The 14,618-nt window shown below is 39.9% G+C and overlaps 1 protein-coding gene and 1 pseudogene across 6 annotated transcripts in view; one reads left to right on the forward strand and one right to left on the reverse strand.

The window, feature by feature from the left end:
* The window catches only part of ARHGAP18 (Rho GTPase activating protein 18), a 190,491-nt gene extending 184,033 nt beyond the window's left edge, over positions 1–6,458 (forward strand). For 3 of the 6 annotated variants that reach the window (XM_021088428.2, XM_021088426.2, XM_021088433.2), the window contains exons 14-15: positions 3,678–3,742; positions 5,167–6,458. In XM_021088428.2, the coding sequence (XP_020944087.1) occupies positions 3,678–3,742; positions 5,167–5,258 (157 nt within the window). In that variant the 3' untranslated portion in view covers positions 5,259–6,458. The remainder of the gene's footprint in view (positions 1–3,677; positions 3,743–5,166) is intronic. The other 3 variants (XM_021088430.2, XM_021088427.2, XM_021088437.2) reach the window with 1 other exon arrangement.
* Positions 2,017–2,411, reverse strand: LOC110256574 (large ribosomal subunit protein eL33 pseudogene; annotated as a pseudogene).
* Positions 6,459–14,618: the final 8,160 nt, after the last annotated feature.

Raw genomic sequence — 14,618 nt, forward strand, 5'->3', positions numbered from 1 at the left:
TTTTTTTTTTTTAAAGATAGAGACATCAGGGATGGTGGCACCTTAGCTTCTTAATACTCTGTTTTCGTCTCCCATAGAATTGAATCTCATTCTGACATTCACCATTTCTGCCAGAACTTCTCCAATGTTAATACCGAACCACATGTAGTTAATATGTCTCTGCTCTGAGGCCCTCTGCTAGATGTTGGAAGGGGTATAAAAAAGATTTTAAAGTCTCTTCCCTTGGGGTTTGGAAATTGGGAGAAGAGATGAGCCCGTGGAGTTAACAGATGGTGATGAAATAGACACTTAGTGGTAATTCTGGGCTTTGAATAAGCCAGTGTAAACTTCCCTCTCAGCTGTGCTCTGAAGGAAGTACTATGATTACTTCTGTGTGTTTTTTGTTTGTTTGTTTGTTTTTGTCTTTTTGTCTTTTAGGGCTGCACCGGCAGCATGTGGAGGTTCCCAGGCTAGAGGTCGAATCGATGCCGTAGCCACTGGCTTACACAAGAGCCACAGCAACACGGGATCTGAGCCACGTCTGCAACCTACACCATAGCTCATGGCAACGCCAGATCCTTAACCCACTGAGTGAGGCCAGGGATCAAACCCGAATCCTCATAGATGGTAGTCAGATTCGTTAACCACTGAGCCACAACGGAAACTCCGATTACTTCTGTTTTACTGATAAGAAGACTGAGACTTTGCAAGGGCATGCATTTCATAGCTGGTGGAGGGAGCTGACTTCTTCATCTGTGGTTTCCATCTCCAAAGAAAATCCTTTAACCCCTCTGCATACTGGCCAGAGGGTCCTGGGGGCCCAGCAGGGGGCTGGGGGCCATTGGAGCAGAGTCTGAGAGTAGATAGGCTGGGCTGCTTGGAATTTGGGGGGATTTAGTCCTGGGAGCAATCTGAGTTTCTTGGGTGCCTGGTCCTGAAAAGGCATCTCCTCTTGAGCAGTCAGTCCACTTCCTCTCTACTTCCTGCTGTGACCAAGTAGATCCCAACCCTTGCCAGTTCTTCCCACTGCGGATGGCCTCCCATTCTCTCCCAGAGTGTGTATCCGAAGATCCGGCCAGACTTCAGATCTTAGCAGCTCTTCTAATAAGCTAGACGTGGGTTCGTTTCCACTGTTTACCTGCAGGACCCAAGCACTTTCTGAACTTGTGTGTTCCTCTACTTACCAGTAATACAAGGTGTGACCATGAATTTGTATGATATGTTCCATGGTGACTTTAATATTCAGGGTAGAATGAGATAATTCTGAGAAGGCCTATTCTTAGAAGAAAGCACAGTTTTGTGAGGGTTGCCCTTTGTATATTTGGATTTTCTGCTTTTGCTTTTATTAAGCATTTGCGACCTCCTAAAGTGGACTCCCTTCTTCTACCTCCTCTCTTCTCCCCATCCTGCTCCTCCCAGAGGAAAGTCTAGTAAACTTCTCTGTTCATCTGCCTTTTCTCCCCTGAGTCCTCAGCCCATTCCCTTATGCTTGAGAAGAGTGGGAGCAGATGATCCCACAATACCAGCTTTTCCTGTTTCATCTTAGGCTAGTTTTTAGAATCTCTGTTAATCTCAAGTTCCTCATTGTAGACGTGGACCTTACCTTATAGCCTGGTGATAATTAATTGGGAAAATGACCATGAAACTCACGGGACTATCTGTCTGGGCCATCTAATAAGTGAAATTCTCAATACATGTTTATATGTATATATATCTTTTCTTCCACATTATCCCCTCCTTCTCCTATTTGCATTCCACTTATAAAGTGGGAAATCCTACTTTCCCCCATCCTTTTCCTCCCCTGCTTTCTTTGCCAAAGCCAAGAACACACGAGTGATATATAATACATATACAATAGGTAACACAGTCATTCCCCAGTCTAAGATAATGGCTGCTGCCTTTTCTTTAATTAGGGATAGTTGATTCGTATTAAGTGGAAGCTTGTGTATACCAGGAAATTCAGTGCAGGTTTCTTTTTGTTTCTTTTTTTTTTTTTTTTTAAACAAGAGAACAAATCCACTTTTTAAAATTTACTTTTCAATAAGTTGAAATCCTTGAAGGGTACAGCATCGCATGGATTCTGTGTCTAATGGCCTTGGCAGGAAGGTTGCTTTGGAGTTTGGCATGAACCGTGCCACTGTGGCCATGAGCAGGAGTTACCTTTCCCCAGATCACCCTGGTTTTGTTAGGTTTTCTCCGGGAGTCACTGTGTTATTCTTTGCTTTGTACACATAAGCCCATCTCTTGCCTAGATAAAATTCAGTTTCATCTCGGGCATAAACACCTTCAATTTGAAGAAGAGCTGTGTGCTCCCTCTGGTTCCAGAGACCTCACTTAGAACCAGCAAAAATGGCCTTAGACCACAGCCTTCCAGACATGCTGGTTGTTTGTGAAGTCCTGTTCCCAGCAGGCCTTCGCAGGCTCCAAGATGGCTGGAAGAGCTCAGGTTTCTTTAAAGTGGAATAAGAACATAGATACTGGCGAAGCAATCTGAGAGCAATATATATGACTGGATTTTTTTTCCCCTGGTCTCCCAAAACCATCCATTTGGTTTTCATAGACTGACTCTTTCAATGGTCATAGTCTTATAGGGTTATGTACTGTTTTAAAAATGAAAATAGACTTATTGTTTAATTTCACACATAAGCATACACCAGTCTGGGGACAGAGTGGGTGGTCTCTTGGTCCGGATGCAGCCCAGCAGGGCGGATCTTAAGCGTGAACCACAGCCCTGAGTGTTCAGTGTGCCACTGACAGAGGGGATGGGGTCGGGTAACCAGATGAGCCCTTATATGGTGGGTTAGGAAAGATTCTCCTGTTTCACATTTTTCTAATGATCTGAAATTCAAAATTCTGATCTGGTTTTCTCTTCTCACTTCCAGAATCTGTGTTCTCAGGGTCTTCTATCAGTGGTTCACAAACCGTTCTGTTTACCAGACTTCATTGGACAGCATTTAAAAAGCAGATTCTTGGGCTTGATCTGGATGTTCTAAATCAGAGTTTGTAGAGCTCTGGATCTGATGTTTAGCAGATTTCCCAGGTGGTTTATATACAGGGACTTTTGTAAACTCCTGCATTTTATCAATTTTTTATCCTTTAAAGCCAGTGTTCTGGAGAGTTTATTCTTTGAAGAGTATAAACCTGTACATGGATCCTATTTGTCAAGTCTTCATCATGAGAGTTTGCTTCTATCTTGAGTGTATGTCCCTCCCGTGTTTGGACAGTCACCACAGGGAGGCTCGTGAACCACGTCTTATTCTTTATACTGTTAGAGCTGTCAGTGCAGCAAACCCGTGACAAATACCTGTTGCATAAATGCAGCGTGAAAACTAAGGTGAAAAAGTTTCTTGTTATAGTTTTATGAGGACCATTTTGGCCCCTATGCAATGTAGGTGACCATATTAATAATTTTATTGGTAGCTAAAATGTTGTGATTTTCTTTTTAACTTTACAAATTTAGATACTGGTTTTATTTCACCTTCAGATATATGATTCCATTTGTTTACTTTAATTTACAGGTGTGACATTTTTATTACCTATTCAGCACATTTAACAGATGGGGAAATACAAATGCGTAGATAATTATAGTATGTCTAAGTTATGAATTTCCCATACAAGCTAGAATTCCCCAAGCACATTAAAGTGATTTACTTGCAAGCTGTCTGATGATACAACTAATCTGTTCATTTTGTCCCTAGTAGTGGGGTTGCCCAGACTCTCAAGAATGGGGAAGTTTCTTTGTATGAAATTGGAGGAAATATCGGTAAGCATATTTTATCTTTGTATTCCATACACTGATTTGACATTGCCAATGGTTACTATTTTTTATCTTTGGTAGAGAAAGGTAAACTAGAAGTAAAATAGAGCTTGCTGTAGGACGTTCCCATTGTGGCTCAGCAATTTACGAACCTGACTAGTAACCATAAAAATGTGGGTTCGATCCCTGGCCTCACTTGGTGGGGATCTTGCCATGAACTGTGGTGTAGGTCGAAGACACGGCTCAGATCTGGTGTTGCTGTGGCTATGGCATAGGCCGGCGGCTGCAGCTCTGATTTGACCACCTAACCTGGGAACTTCCATATGCTGCAGGTGTCTCCCGAAAAAGCAAAATACATATAAATATGGCATGCTGTAGATAGTTGATAAATACTGTGGATTTTTTTTTTTTTTTTTTTTGGTGGTCTGTTCTGGCTGTCTTAGAGCTCCTTCTGTACAAATGCCTACCTATGTGGAATCTGAGCCGAAGTCAAGTTCCCTAAAATAGAAATAACTTCTAAAATGGTTAATTAGGTTTTTAAAAATTTTCTTTTTTGCATGCTGGTGTTGCATCTTAATAAAGGAAGTAATTGAGTTTTTTTGAGACCAAGATGACATTTTTATTATGGTACACTACTAGATATTTTTAGTGAAAGCAGAAGTTATTTTTTGCTGTTATTGATTGCCTACTGAATAATATACATATGCGTACATAAACGTATTGGTAACTTATGAAATTGAAATAGGATAAATGGATTAGACGGTGTCTCATATTTTATTTGCCTACTTGTAATTAGCAACGGGCCATACTCAGCTCCTTATTAAAATTTAAACCAAACCTTTTCTCTTTTTTTGACCCTTAAAATGGTAACAGTGAAATTGTCAACAAATAACTGAAATGGTATTGAGTTCAAAATAGTAACTGAAAATATTTTAAGGTTAAGTTTTGCAGAATTTTTTTTCTAGGACTTAAAAATGTCAGTAAATATTGGGAATTGAATACAAGTGTGTGAAGTCTCCTTCTGAAAACTTTAATAAACCACAACTCCATTAGAAATCTGCATTTTTATCTCAAGGACTATACATGTGATTTTGCATTTTGCTATTAGATATTGGAAATTAAGCATGGTTCCTTTTTTAGGACAATTCAAAACTGTTGCCACTGTTAGTAAAGGTGAGTAAGCTTTTAAGGAACCATTTAAAAGCCCATCACAGAAAGTATTTTCAGCTTCCTAAATTAATCTGAAACCTGACTACTCAGTTGACTTTTCCAATATTTGGCCAAGTCTTTTAATATTATGGGAGACAGGGAAAAAAAAAAAAAAAGAACTATTTGGAAGTGTAAGACTTCAGAGTTAAACTTGGTCTTGAATTTAAAATTGCATCCCTATCTCCCCACTGGGTTAAACTGATGCAACATCTCTTTAACAGGAGAACGCTGCCTCGATGACGACACTTATATGAAGGACTTATATCAGCTGAACCCAAATGCTGAGTGGGTTATAAAGTCCAAACCATCATAGAAGACTTAAATTGCAGATAACCACAAGGACTTCCATAGGAATACTTGCTGGGTCGAGAGTGTAAAAAAAGAAACGGCAGGACTCTTATTTTTCAAATGTACCCAACTATTGAATAGGGACACACTGAAGCCTTAAGAAGTTATAGATTTGTGCTGCTGCCAGTTATGTTAATTATTAAGATTATTATTAGAAAACAAATGTCTCTGGCGTGAGAAGGAAGAGGCTTAATTATTAAGCTTGTAGGCTATTTTCATATACTCTGTGAAATGTGTCCAGATGTGACACCAGGTTTGTATATGAAAATATACTGTCTCCCCTCTCACTTTTTTTTCTTTGAAAGTGATATATACAGTAATACATGCTTTTTCACCTTTCTCTTCTCCTGACATCTGCCTTCCCCCAGTGAGGTTTGCTTTGCAACCGAAAAGGTAACAAGTACCAGGTATGGCAAGTTGTGAAGACAGTTCATCTTCCAGGAGACCGAATTCAGCAGTGTTCCCATCACTGTCGAATGTGAACATTCATCTCTCTGAATCATTTGTTCAAACAATAGCATCCCACTTCTTCCTGCTGTATCACATGAAGTGATTTGCATTTTTTTTCAGTCCACCTGACATATGTGCACAGAACTGTATCCACTATCAAGAAAATAGAACTGTCAGAAACTGCCAATTATTACCGCACCATTTAAGACTTACATACTCAGAATAAATAAAATAGTTCCACCTGGAATAACTGGATTACGGATAAGCAGAGCGAAAGCCAAATCACTTCATGCCTGCGGTAGCCTTCTGACTGAAATGTGAAACATTGTAGCTGGCTTTAGCTATTGTCGTATTAGCAGTATAAACACACATAAGAGTATGATCCAGTAATTGTCAAGAATGTGTCCAACTGAAATAGAGGGATTTTTTTTTTTTTAAACTCATAAATAAGTCAGTAGGAAGCATTATTCTTCTGGGTATGACACAGTCCTACGAACAAGCTTTTGTTTGTGTACTTATTTAAATAACCAGAGCGCATTTATTAAAGTGCTATGGAGAGGACTATTCCCAGAGATTTTAAGGCGCAAACCATATTGCAGCAAGAGATGAGCCCCCGTGCTGTAAATAAGAGGAAGGAAGTGAGAGAGAAATGTTCAATATTTTATGAGTTTAGAGTGTAGTAAATAAAAGGTGATGTAAATGAATGTTGCACAAACTGTGTTCATGATACTTTGAGTAGGACCTTAGGAAAAATTGCACATTCTCAGAAGCTCTTGATGTCACTCTAATTAGGAGGGAAAAATGCTGCTAATGAGAACAGTCGCAAATTTCTAGCATATAATTACAAGAGCAGCCTGTGGATATGATCACTGAAGTAACTTTGTGGTGATTTGTGCCATTGCTTTTTTATTTAAAATTTTTTTATAATTAAATGCATTAAAAAAAACTACCTTCTCTTGGAATCATTACTTTTCATCCTCTCCACTCACAAATGGGATAATAGACAATTTTTGTTTTTCTTGAAAGCCACTCTTTCACTTCTCCTGTTGCTCCTGTGTCAGTTTTAAAGTGGGAAGACGTGGGAGATAGAAATTTTGTTTCCTTCCTTAGTTTTTTGCTTATGCAAATTTCTAGTCTTTGGTTTTCCAGACACACTATATTCTATTTATGATTTGGACAGCATATATGAATTTCTCAGTAACATGTTTTATTAATGTTTTCATTTAATGAAAATAATTAACAATATAAAAGCAGAAATCAAGTGCTTAATACATTTTAGAGATGCCCAACTTAAATAAGATGAGTGAATATGATGACGTAGATAAGTGTCTTCCAAAAGCACCTGTCACTAACTTCACCTTGTTTACTACTCTCAGCAACGAGTGGGGGAGGGTACAAGAGGCTTTTGATAAAGAAAAAGTACCAGATCTCAGTAAATAAATGTGAAAACGCCATTTTATTTTGAGTTCTACTTGGAAATTATGGCCCATGTTCATTGACAGTGAACAATATTGCATTTAAATAACCAAGAAAGTTTTCTGTCTACACGTCTAAGGAGAAATTTATTATTTTTTAAAATTATTTATTTATTTTTTGGTCTTTTTAGGGCCACACCCCTGGCATGTGGAGGTTCCCAGGCCAGAGGTCGAATCAGAGCTGTAGCCGCAGGCCCACACCACAGCCCCAACAATGCTGGATCCGAGCTGTGCTTATGACAATGCCAGATCCTTAACCCAAAATGAATTAATAAGTGAGCAAGGCCAGGGATCGAACCCACGCCTCATGGATGCTAGTCGGGTTCATTAACCACTGAGCCATGACAGGAACTCCATAAGGAGAAACTTAATAGTGTAGATCCTCAAATATAAACAGTCTGGCATTTTTCCAAGTGCTTTTTCTGTGATTTTTTTTTCCTAGTGAATTTTAAATCTTAGGGTAAATTAGTTTTTATTTATTTGTATGTGAGGTAAAGTAAAAATAATACATATATTTTCTTTGCATCTCAAACATCCTAATTCCTAAAAAAGAAAAAAAAGCTGGTATTTATAAAAAACTTGTTGCTCTGTTAATATTTTGGAGATGCCTTCTCTTTTCTGAAGGGGATTACTGTGATCCTTTATAGTTACGCAGTATTTCCTTACTGCTGCTTTAGAATTCAGTGTAAACTCCTTGCTAGCACTCTTTAGGAAAAGTCTGTTTATTTTACTCACTTTATGAGATATTTTTTTTTTGACTGTCTTTTCCCACTTTTCAAGTTAGACTGGATTGTACTTTCAACCTCATTGTCTTGATTTCTCATCTATTGATCAGTAGGTGGCACTATTGGTCAGGAATTCCTTTGCAGCTAAACTGGGACGTTTTGAAAGTGAATCTTCTGAGTTCATAGCATGTGGTTAGGACTCAGTGTCATGCATCTGTAAGACAGGTAAGAGCATCTTGGATCTCCCACTTGGATCACTGTGAAAATTGTAAATAATAATTAATTTCGGAGTTTCTACGTTGAGTCTATTAGTCTGTTTTTTTTTATCCTTAACTTGTTGAGTGAAGAGGGAGGAGGTTTTTCTGAGCCACGAAATGTTTTGGCAATGTCTATTTCAAGCAGAACATCCACAATAAGAGAAAACAGTGGACCAGGAAATTAAAAAGAGGGATGTCTGAGAGTATAAAAAGACCTCTATCCTTAGTGTATATGTGTTTTGTTTCTATATTCAACAAATATTTGCTGGGTACCTGCATGTATGTACCAGACATTGTCTACCCTTGGGTACATCAGTGAGCAAAAGAGCTCTGCTCTCACTGAGCTTACACTCTAATGGAGAGAGACAAGTGAATAATCAACATGAATTAATAAGTATAGTCAGCCTTCCATATCCAGAGGTCCATGGAATAAAAATATTTGAAAGACAATCTAGAAAGTTCCAAAAAGCATAACTTGAATTTGCTATGCTCTGGCAACTATTTACATAGATAGCCTTTACATTGTATTAACAGTTACTTACCTAGCATTTACATTGCAGCAGGTATTATAAGGAATCTAGAGATGATTTAAAGCATATGGGGGAGTTCCCACTGTGGCACAGTGGGTTAAGAACCTGACTGCAGCCACTCGGGTCGGTATAGTGGTGTTGGGTTAAAGGATCAAGTGTTGGTGGCAGCTGTGGTGTAGGTTGTAGCTGCAGTTCATATCTAATCCCTAGATTGAGAACGTCCATGTGATGCAGGTGCAGCCATTAACAATAAAAATAAAAAGTGTATGGGAGGATGTGCATAGGTTATATGCAAAAACCATACCATTTTTTTCATATTTTAAAGGTTTACTAAAGTTTAGTTGACTTACAATGTTGTGGTAATTTATGCTGTGCAACAAAGTGATTCAGTTGTACATATACATACATTCATTCTTTTTCAGGTTCTTTTCCCGTGTAGATTCTCACTGAATATTGGGTAGAGTTCCCTGTGCTCTATAGCAGGTCCTTGTTGGCCAGTCATTCCGTATGCCACAGTGAATACTGCACCATGTTACATAGGGCATCCATGGATTTTGATACCTGCTAGGGTCCTGGGGGAACCAATCCTCCGATGATACCAAAGGATGACTGTAAGTAAAATTATATAGTATGTTGAAAGGATATAAGTACAATGGAGACAGAAAAAAAGATGAGCAGGGTAAGTGTGACAAATAATGGAGGCATAGACTCAATCCAATAGTAAGCAGGGGCCTTGTTGAATATCTAAATCTGAGCAAAGGCTTGAAGGATGTGGATATCTGAAAGAAGAACCTTCCCGATAGAGAAAAAACAGAACAAAAGGGCCAAGGCAGAAACCTGTCTGCTTCCCAAAGGTGAGCAAGGGTAGCATCACGGCCAGAGTGCATTGAGAACCCATGAAAGTCATGGATGAGGTCAGAGAGGTAACACGGGGGTAGGCATGGAAACAAGACCATGGAGGGCCTTGTATGAGGGGAGCCATAATTTATTCAAATCAAAACATTTCTGAGGGAGTTCCCGTCGTGGCGCAGTGGTTAACGAATCTGACTAGGAACCATGAGGTTTCGGGTTGGATCCCTGCCCTTGCTCAGTGGGTTAATGATCCGGCGTTGCTGTGAGCTGTGGTGTAGGTTGCAGACGCGGCTCGGATCCATCGTTGCTGTGGCCCTGGTGTAGGCCAGCGGCTTCAGCTCCGATTTGACCCCTAGCCTGGGAACCTCCATATGCCGAGGGAGCGGCCCAAGAAATGGCAAAAAAAAGACAAAAACAACAACAACAAAAAACATTTCTGAGAATGAAACAAGACACTGTTGATAAAGGCAATAGCTGTGGAGTGCTAAGTGTCAGATTCTGGATATAGTTTTGAAGGTAGAGCCTATAGTGTTTCTAGTATGAGAGAAAGAAAATGCATTTTTAATTGAAAAGAACCATAAGATTTTTTTACCTGAGAAATTGGAAGGATGGAGTTTCCAACAATAGAAATAGGGAAAGTGAGGGTACATCAGATATTCTGAAGGTAGAGGGATTCAGGGCTTTGTTGTGGATGCGTTGGATTTCAGGTGCCTATTGGACATCCAAGTGGCAATGTCAGATAGGCAGTTATCTGTGCAGAAGGTGAGGAGAGAAGTCTGGGCTAGAGTTCTTGGCTTGTAAATGGACTGGAACCAAGAGCTTGCATGAAGTCATCAAGGGAATGACTATACATGTAGAAGAAAAATATCACCAAGAGCTGAGCCTTGGAGATGCCCAACATTAGAGGTGAGAAAAAGAAGGAAACAGGAAAAAGATGGAAGGGAAGTGACCGCTGAGATAACCAAGAGATGTGATAGGCTAGCCGGATGAGCTGAAGACTAGGAATTGATTCCTGGATTTATCTATGTGGAGGTCATTGTTGACCTTGCTGTGAAGTCGAGGTAAAGTGGCAGGTAGGAAAGGCTGTTTAAAGTGAGGCTGAGACAGAGCAGAAGAAGAATCAAAGACTGTATGAGTATGGACCACTCTTACAAGGAGTCTGCTACACAAGGGAACAAATGAGATACTAGCAAGCAGAAGAAGAGGTAGGAGGTGGTTGTAGTGTAGAGAGGGCCTCAAATGCTGGGCTAAATGGTTTGTGGAATTTTTTGCAGTTAAATAATATTAGAGGTGACATGAATGTGGGAGCTAGCCTACCTGAGTTATAATGTGACCTAAGTAAGACAAGCATGCCCCATTTTCTACTTTGCGTTGTAAAAACAAAAGGGATGTTTACCTCTGAGACGCTTACTAGAATAAGTTAGTCCATATAAAAGGGCTGAGCAGTGTATCTGTCTGATAGTAAGTATTCAATAAACTTAGATTTTTATTAGTGGTATTCCTGTCAATATCATGATGAGCTGTCAGCCTCATTCAGGGTATGGGTTCCAACACCATAAACATTCTCCACCTGGAAATCCATGGCAGTAACTGTTCCTCAGGGTCAATGGGATGCAGTAAAGGGCAGAGAATCCTAGAATATCTTTTCCCTACTTCAAGCAAGGTAAGCTCAGTTTTAAATATGATTTGTTTCACTTAAGCTGAGCAAACTGGCCTCAGGGACAGAGGTCTCTCCTGCATCTCAGACCAGGAGACCCAGGAAGAAAACAAGCTCTTACCTAGTTTATTTTCCATACTTGATACTGTTTTCACTCCTGGGTGCTCCCAGGCATCTGCAGTTGGTGTTCTGCTCCTGCAGACAGAGGTCCCACTTTATTGTGTTGTTTTTTTCTGGGTCTGTGATCTCAAATTCATACTTAATAAATACAGCAATAAGAATTTCCCTTCCGGAGTTCCCGTTGTGGTGCAGTGGAAACAAATCTGACTAGGAGCTATGAGGTTTTGGGTTCGATCCCTGGCCTCGCTCAGTGGGTTAAGGATCTGGTGTAGCTGTGAGCTGTGGTGTAGGTCGCAGACATGGCTCGGATCTGCTGTGGCTGTGGCATGAGCCAGCAGCTGTAGCTCCAATTAGACCCCTCGCTGGGGAATCTCCATATGTTGCAGGTGTGGCCCTAAAAAGCAAAAAAAAAAAAAAAAAAAATGTCCTTCCATTCCAACTGGCCTCATATCTTAGAATCCAGATGTGGCATCTGGGTGTGAGTGTGTGTGTGTGTTTCTTCACTTCTTGCTTAAAGTATTGCATGGGGTAACTTGGCTCTGCTATGAAACATTGGAACTCCTCCTCCATATAATCATTTATTTTTTCCATATAATCATTTCTTAAGCACCCTAAGATGCCTTTGAAAGGTTCTATGAATTATTTTCATGTGTGTCTGTATACTATATAAGAGAAGCAGATTGGTTGCAACTAAAGCCAACAGGCAATGGATTTGTCACAAGCAAGCTTTTTATCTTGAGATTTCAAGTCTTGATTTCTCAACAAAAGGAGCTCAGATAAGCTTCAGAGGTAGCAACCCCACTCTCTGCTGTCTTTACTCCTCTTTTGATGTTTGCCCCTCGTTGCATGGAGGTGGCTCAGTTCTGTCTCTTGTTGCATCTCCTGTAACCTTTACAAAATGATGGCTTTCATGTAATCTCTGCCTTAAATCACCTTCCCCTCCAGCCAGGGCCAAAGTGAACAAGGAGTTTCCCAGGGAGGGAAGTTCACAGAGAGTGGCCCAATTCTGAACAATGAGTTAAATTTTTCATTCTTGTACCGGACGGTAGGCTTGCTACCGATTTTTTTTTTTTTAAAGGAAGTGATTTAATCATTACGTATACCTTTTAAATGCTTATCTCAATGGGAGAAATCTTGGAGCATCTTAGTTTTGGTTGCTCATATCACTTAGTTTGTATTCAGCAATTCCACTGAGAACCACAAGAATTCACTGTTGAGAGATTGTGCATCACTTTGGTCCAAGAATCTTGAAACACATTCTAGGAACATGCATCATTCCATCCTCATTCTTATCTTTATGTTAAGGAGAGGAAAGGAATTCACATTCTTTATTGTTAAGAAATTAGTAGGCATTACTAGATAATGCCTTAAAGCTTTACAGTGAGTTCATTAGAAGATGTTATTATGATAAGGAATACTTTAAAGCTTTAGAAAGAAACGTGACTATCTGTTTCTTCCTGTTTGTTCTCCTCTCTTTTCCTTTCTAAACATTTTAGTGTTTGCTTTTGCTATGTCATGGTTTATATTGTGGAGATGTGAAAATCAGTCGTATGGTATGATGCATTTTCACAGGAGTTTATGTTTAAATTTGTGAGTAGCATTGATACAGGCTGGTGATAGGGAATGTATTCTCAGCATTTGGATCAGACTTGAGGGAGACAGAAGTGGGTGCAACAAACCGTATGTTTTATTTGTGGATAAAATATGCTGGGAGCACAGAGAAAGGGCACCTTTAACTGGGTCATTGTTAATGGAGATGGTGGCATTTAAGCTGGAAGCCCAGTTAGGGTACCATAGACTAGACCAGACCTGAACGGATGAGATTCAGAATTAGGTCTATGTCAATGAAAAGTGAAAATGGGTTATGTTGATGTTGCACAGTTGGAGTCAGGAGGACTTGATGATTCCATGGGACGGGGAAGAGAGAGGTGTAAAGACCCTTGGGAGGAGGTGATTGTGATTTGCATTGCGTTCTAGAACAAGGGAAGTACTGGTTTGGGATGAAGGCATTGGGGCAGTGAGAGAGGTGTGTACTATGAGTGTGGAAGGGAGAGGAAATGAGGATATGTTAAGGTGTGTGAAGAGCATAAACAGTTGGAAATGAGACATCTTTTAGGTACCACGTCTTTACGAGCTGCCTTGAGGTGATAGTTAAAGCCATGGGAAGGTACAGCCCCAAGGGTGTAGGGCTGAAAGACGGCTAAGAACAACCTTGTGGTGTATCTTCCTCCACTTAAAGGATCATGAAGGAGGAGATGCCTTTGAAGGAGCCGTTCAAGCCGCAGTAGTAGTGTCAGAAGAGGGAAATCCTTGACATGAAGGAAGACAACGGGTCTAGCAAAGAGGAGATGACCAACAATTGTCAAATATATAATTGAGAGGAGGAGTAAACCAGATGAAGATGGAGTAGAGCTGAAGATTGGAGCTGACGTTTACAAGTTCAAGGCTGAACTGCCCGAGAGCAGGTGGTTTTGAGGTGATAAAAGCAGAAACTGATTACAGTAAGTCAAGATGTAAATAGGACTTGGAAGCTATGAATTTATTTGGGATTGTGGATGGGAGGAGGAAAAGGAAGACGTTTTATCAACATTTTTTTCTTTAATATTTTGCAGAGGGGAGACTTGATCGTAAAATAGTTTTCACACGTAATTTTCTGGTATCTGATAGTTTCTGTATGTCTATATTTAGCCAATTCAAGAGCTTCTTGGTCCCTGTTATCTAAAATATTACTCAAAGTAATAACTTTTGAAGAAATTTGTGCTAAAGGTTAAAAAAAAAATTGCTTTAGAACTCTTGGCCGTCCTTGAGAGTATAATTGATTTACAATGTGGTGTTAGTTTCTGCTATATAGCACAGTGTTTCAGTTATACATATACATTAGGGTTTCACAGAATATTGAGTTCCCTGTGGTATACAGCAGGCCCCTGTTGACCATCCAATCCATATGCAATAGGGTGCATATACCAATCCCAAACTTTCTATTTTTATTTCTTTATTTAATCCCACATGCTGGTGGCATGTGGAAGTTCCTGGGCCAGGGACGGAACTCATGCCACAACCGCACCCTGAGCTGCTGCAGTGACAACGTGGGATCCTTACCCCACCTGTGCCACAAGGGAACTCCAAAGTGTCGTTGCTCTGCCCAGTACAATCTATAGCAAAACCTGAGGCATATATATTAGATAAATGGGCAAATACAATGCTGTGTAAGACAAGATTGAGGACCAACGTTATGAGCTTTGTTTCCAAATTCTGATTA

Source organism: Sus scrofa, chromosome 1 (genome assembly GCF_054392235.1).
Source record: "Sus scrofa isolate SSC_HxYL_T2T_F1_AM1 chromosome 1, Sscrofa_HxYL_maternal_Yorkshire_Landrace_v2.0, whole genome shotgun sequence".
In the NCBI taxonomy this organism is placed as follows: domain Eukaryota; kingdom Metazoa; phylum Chordata; class Mammalia; order Artiodactyla; family Suidae; genus Sus; species Sus scrofa.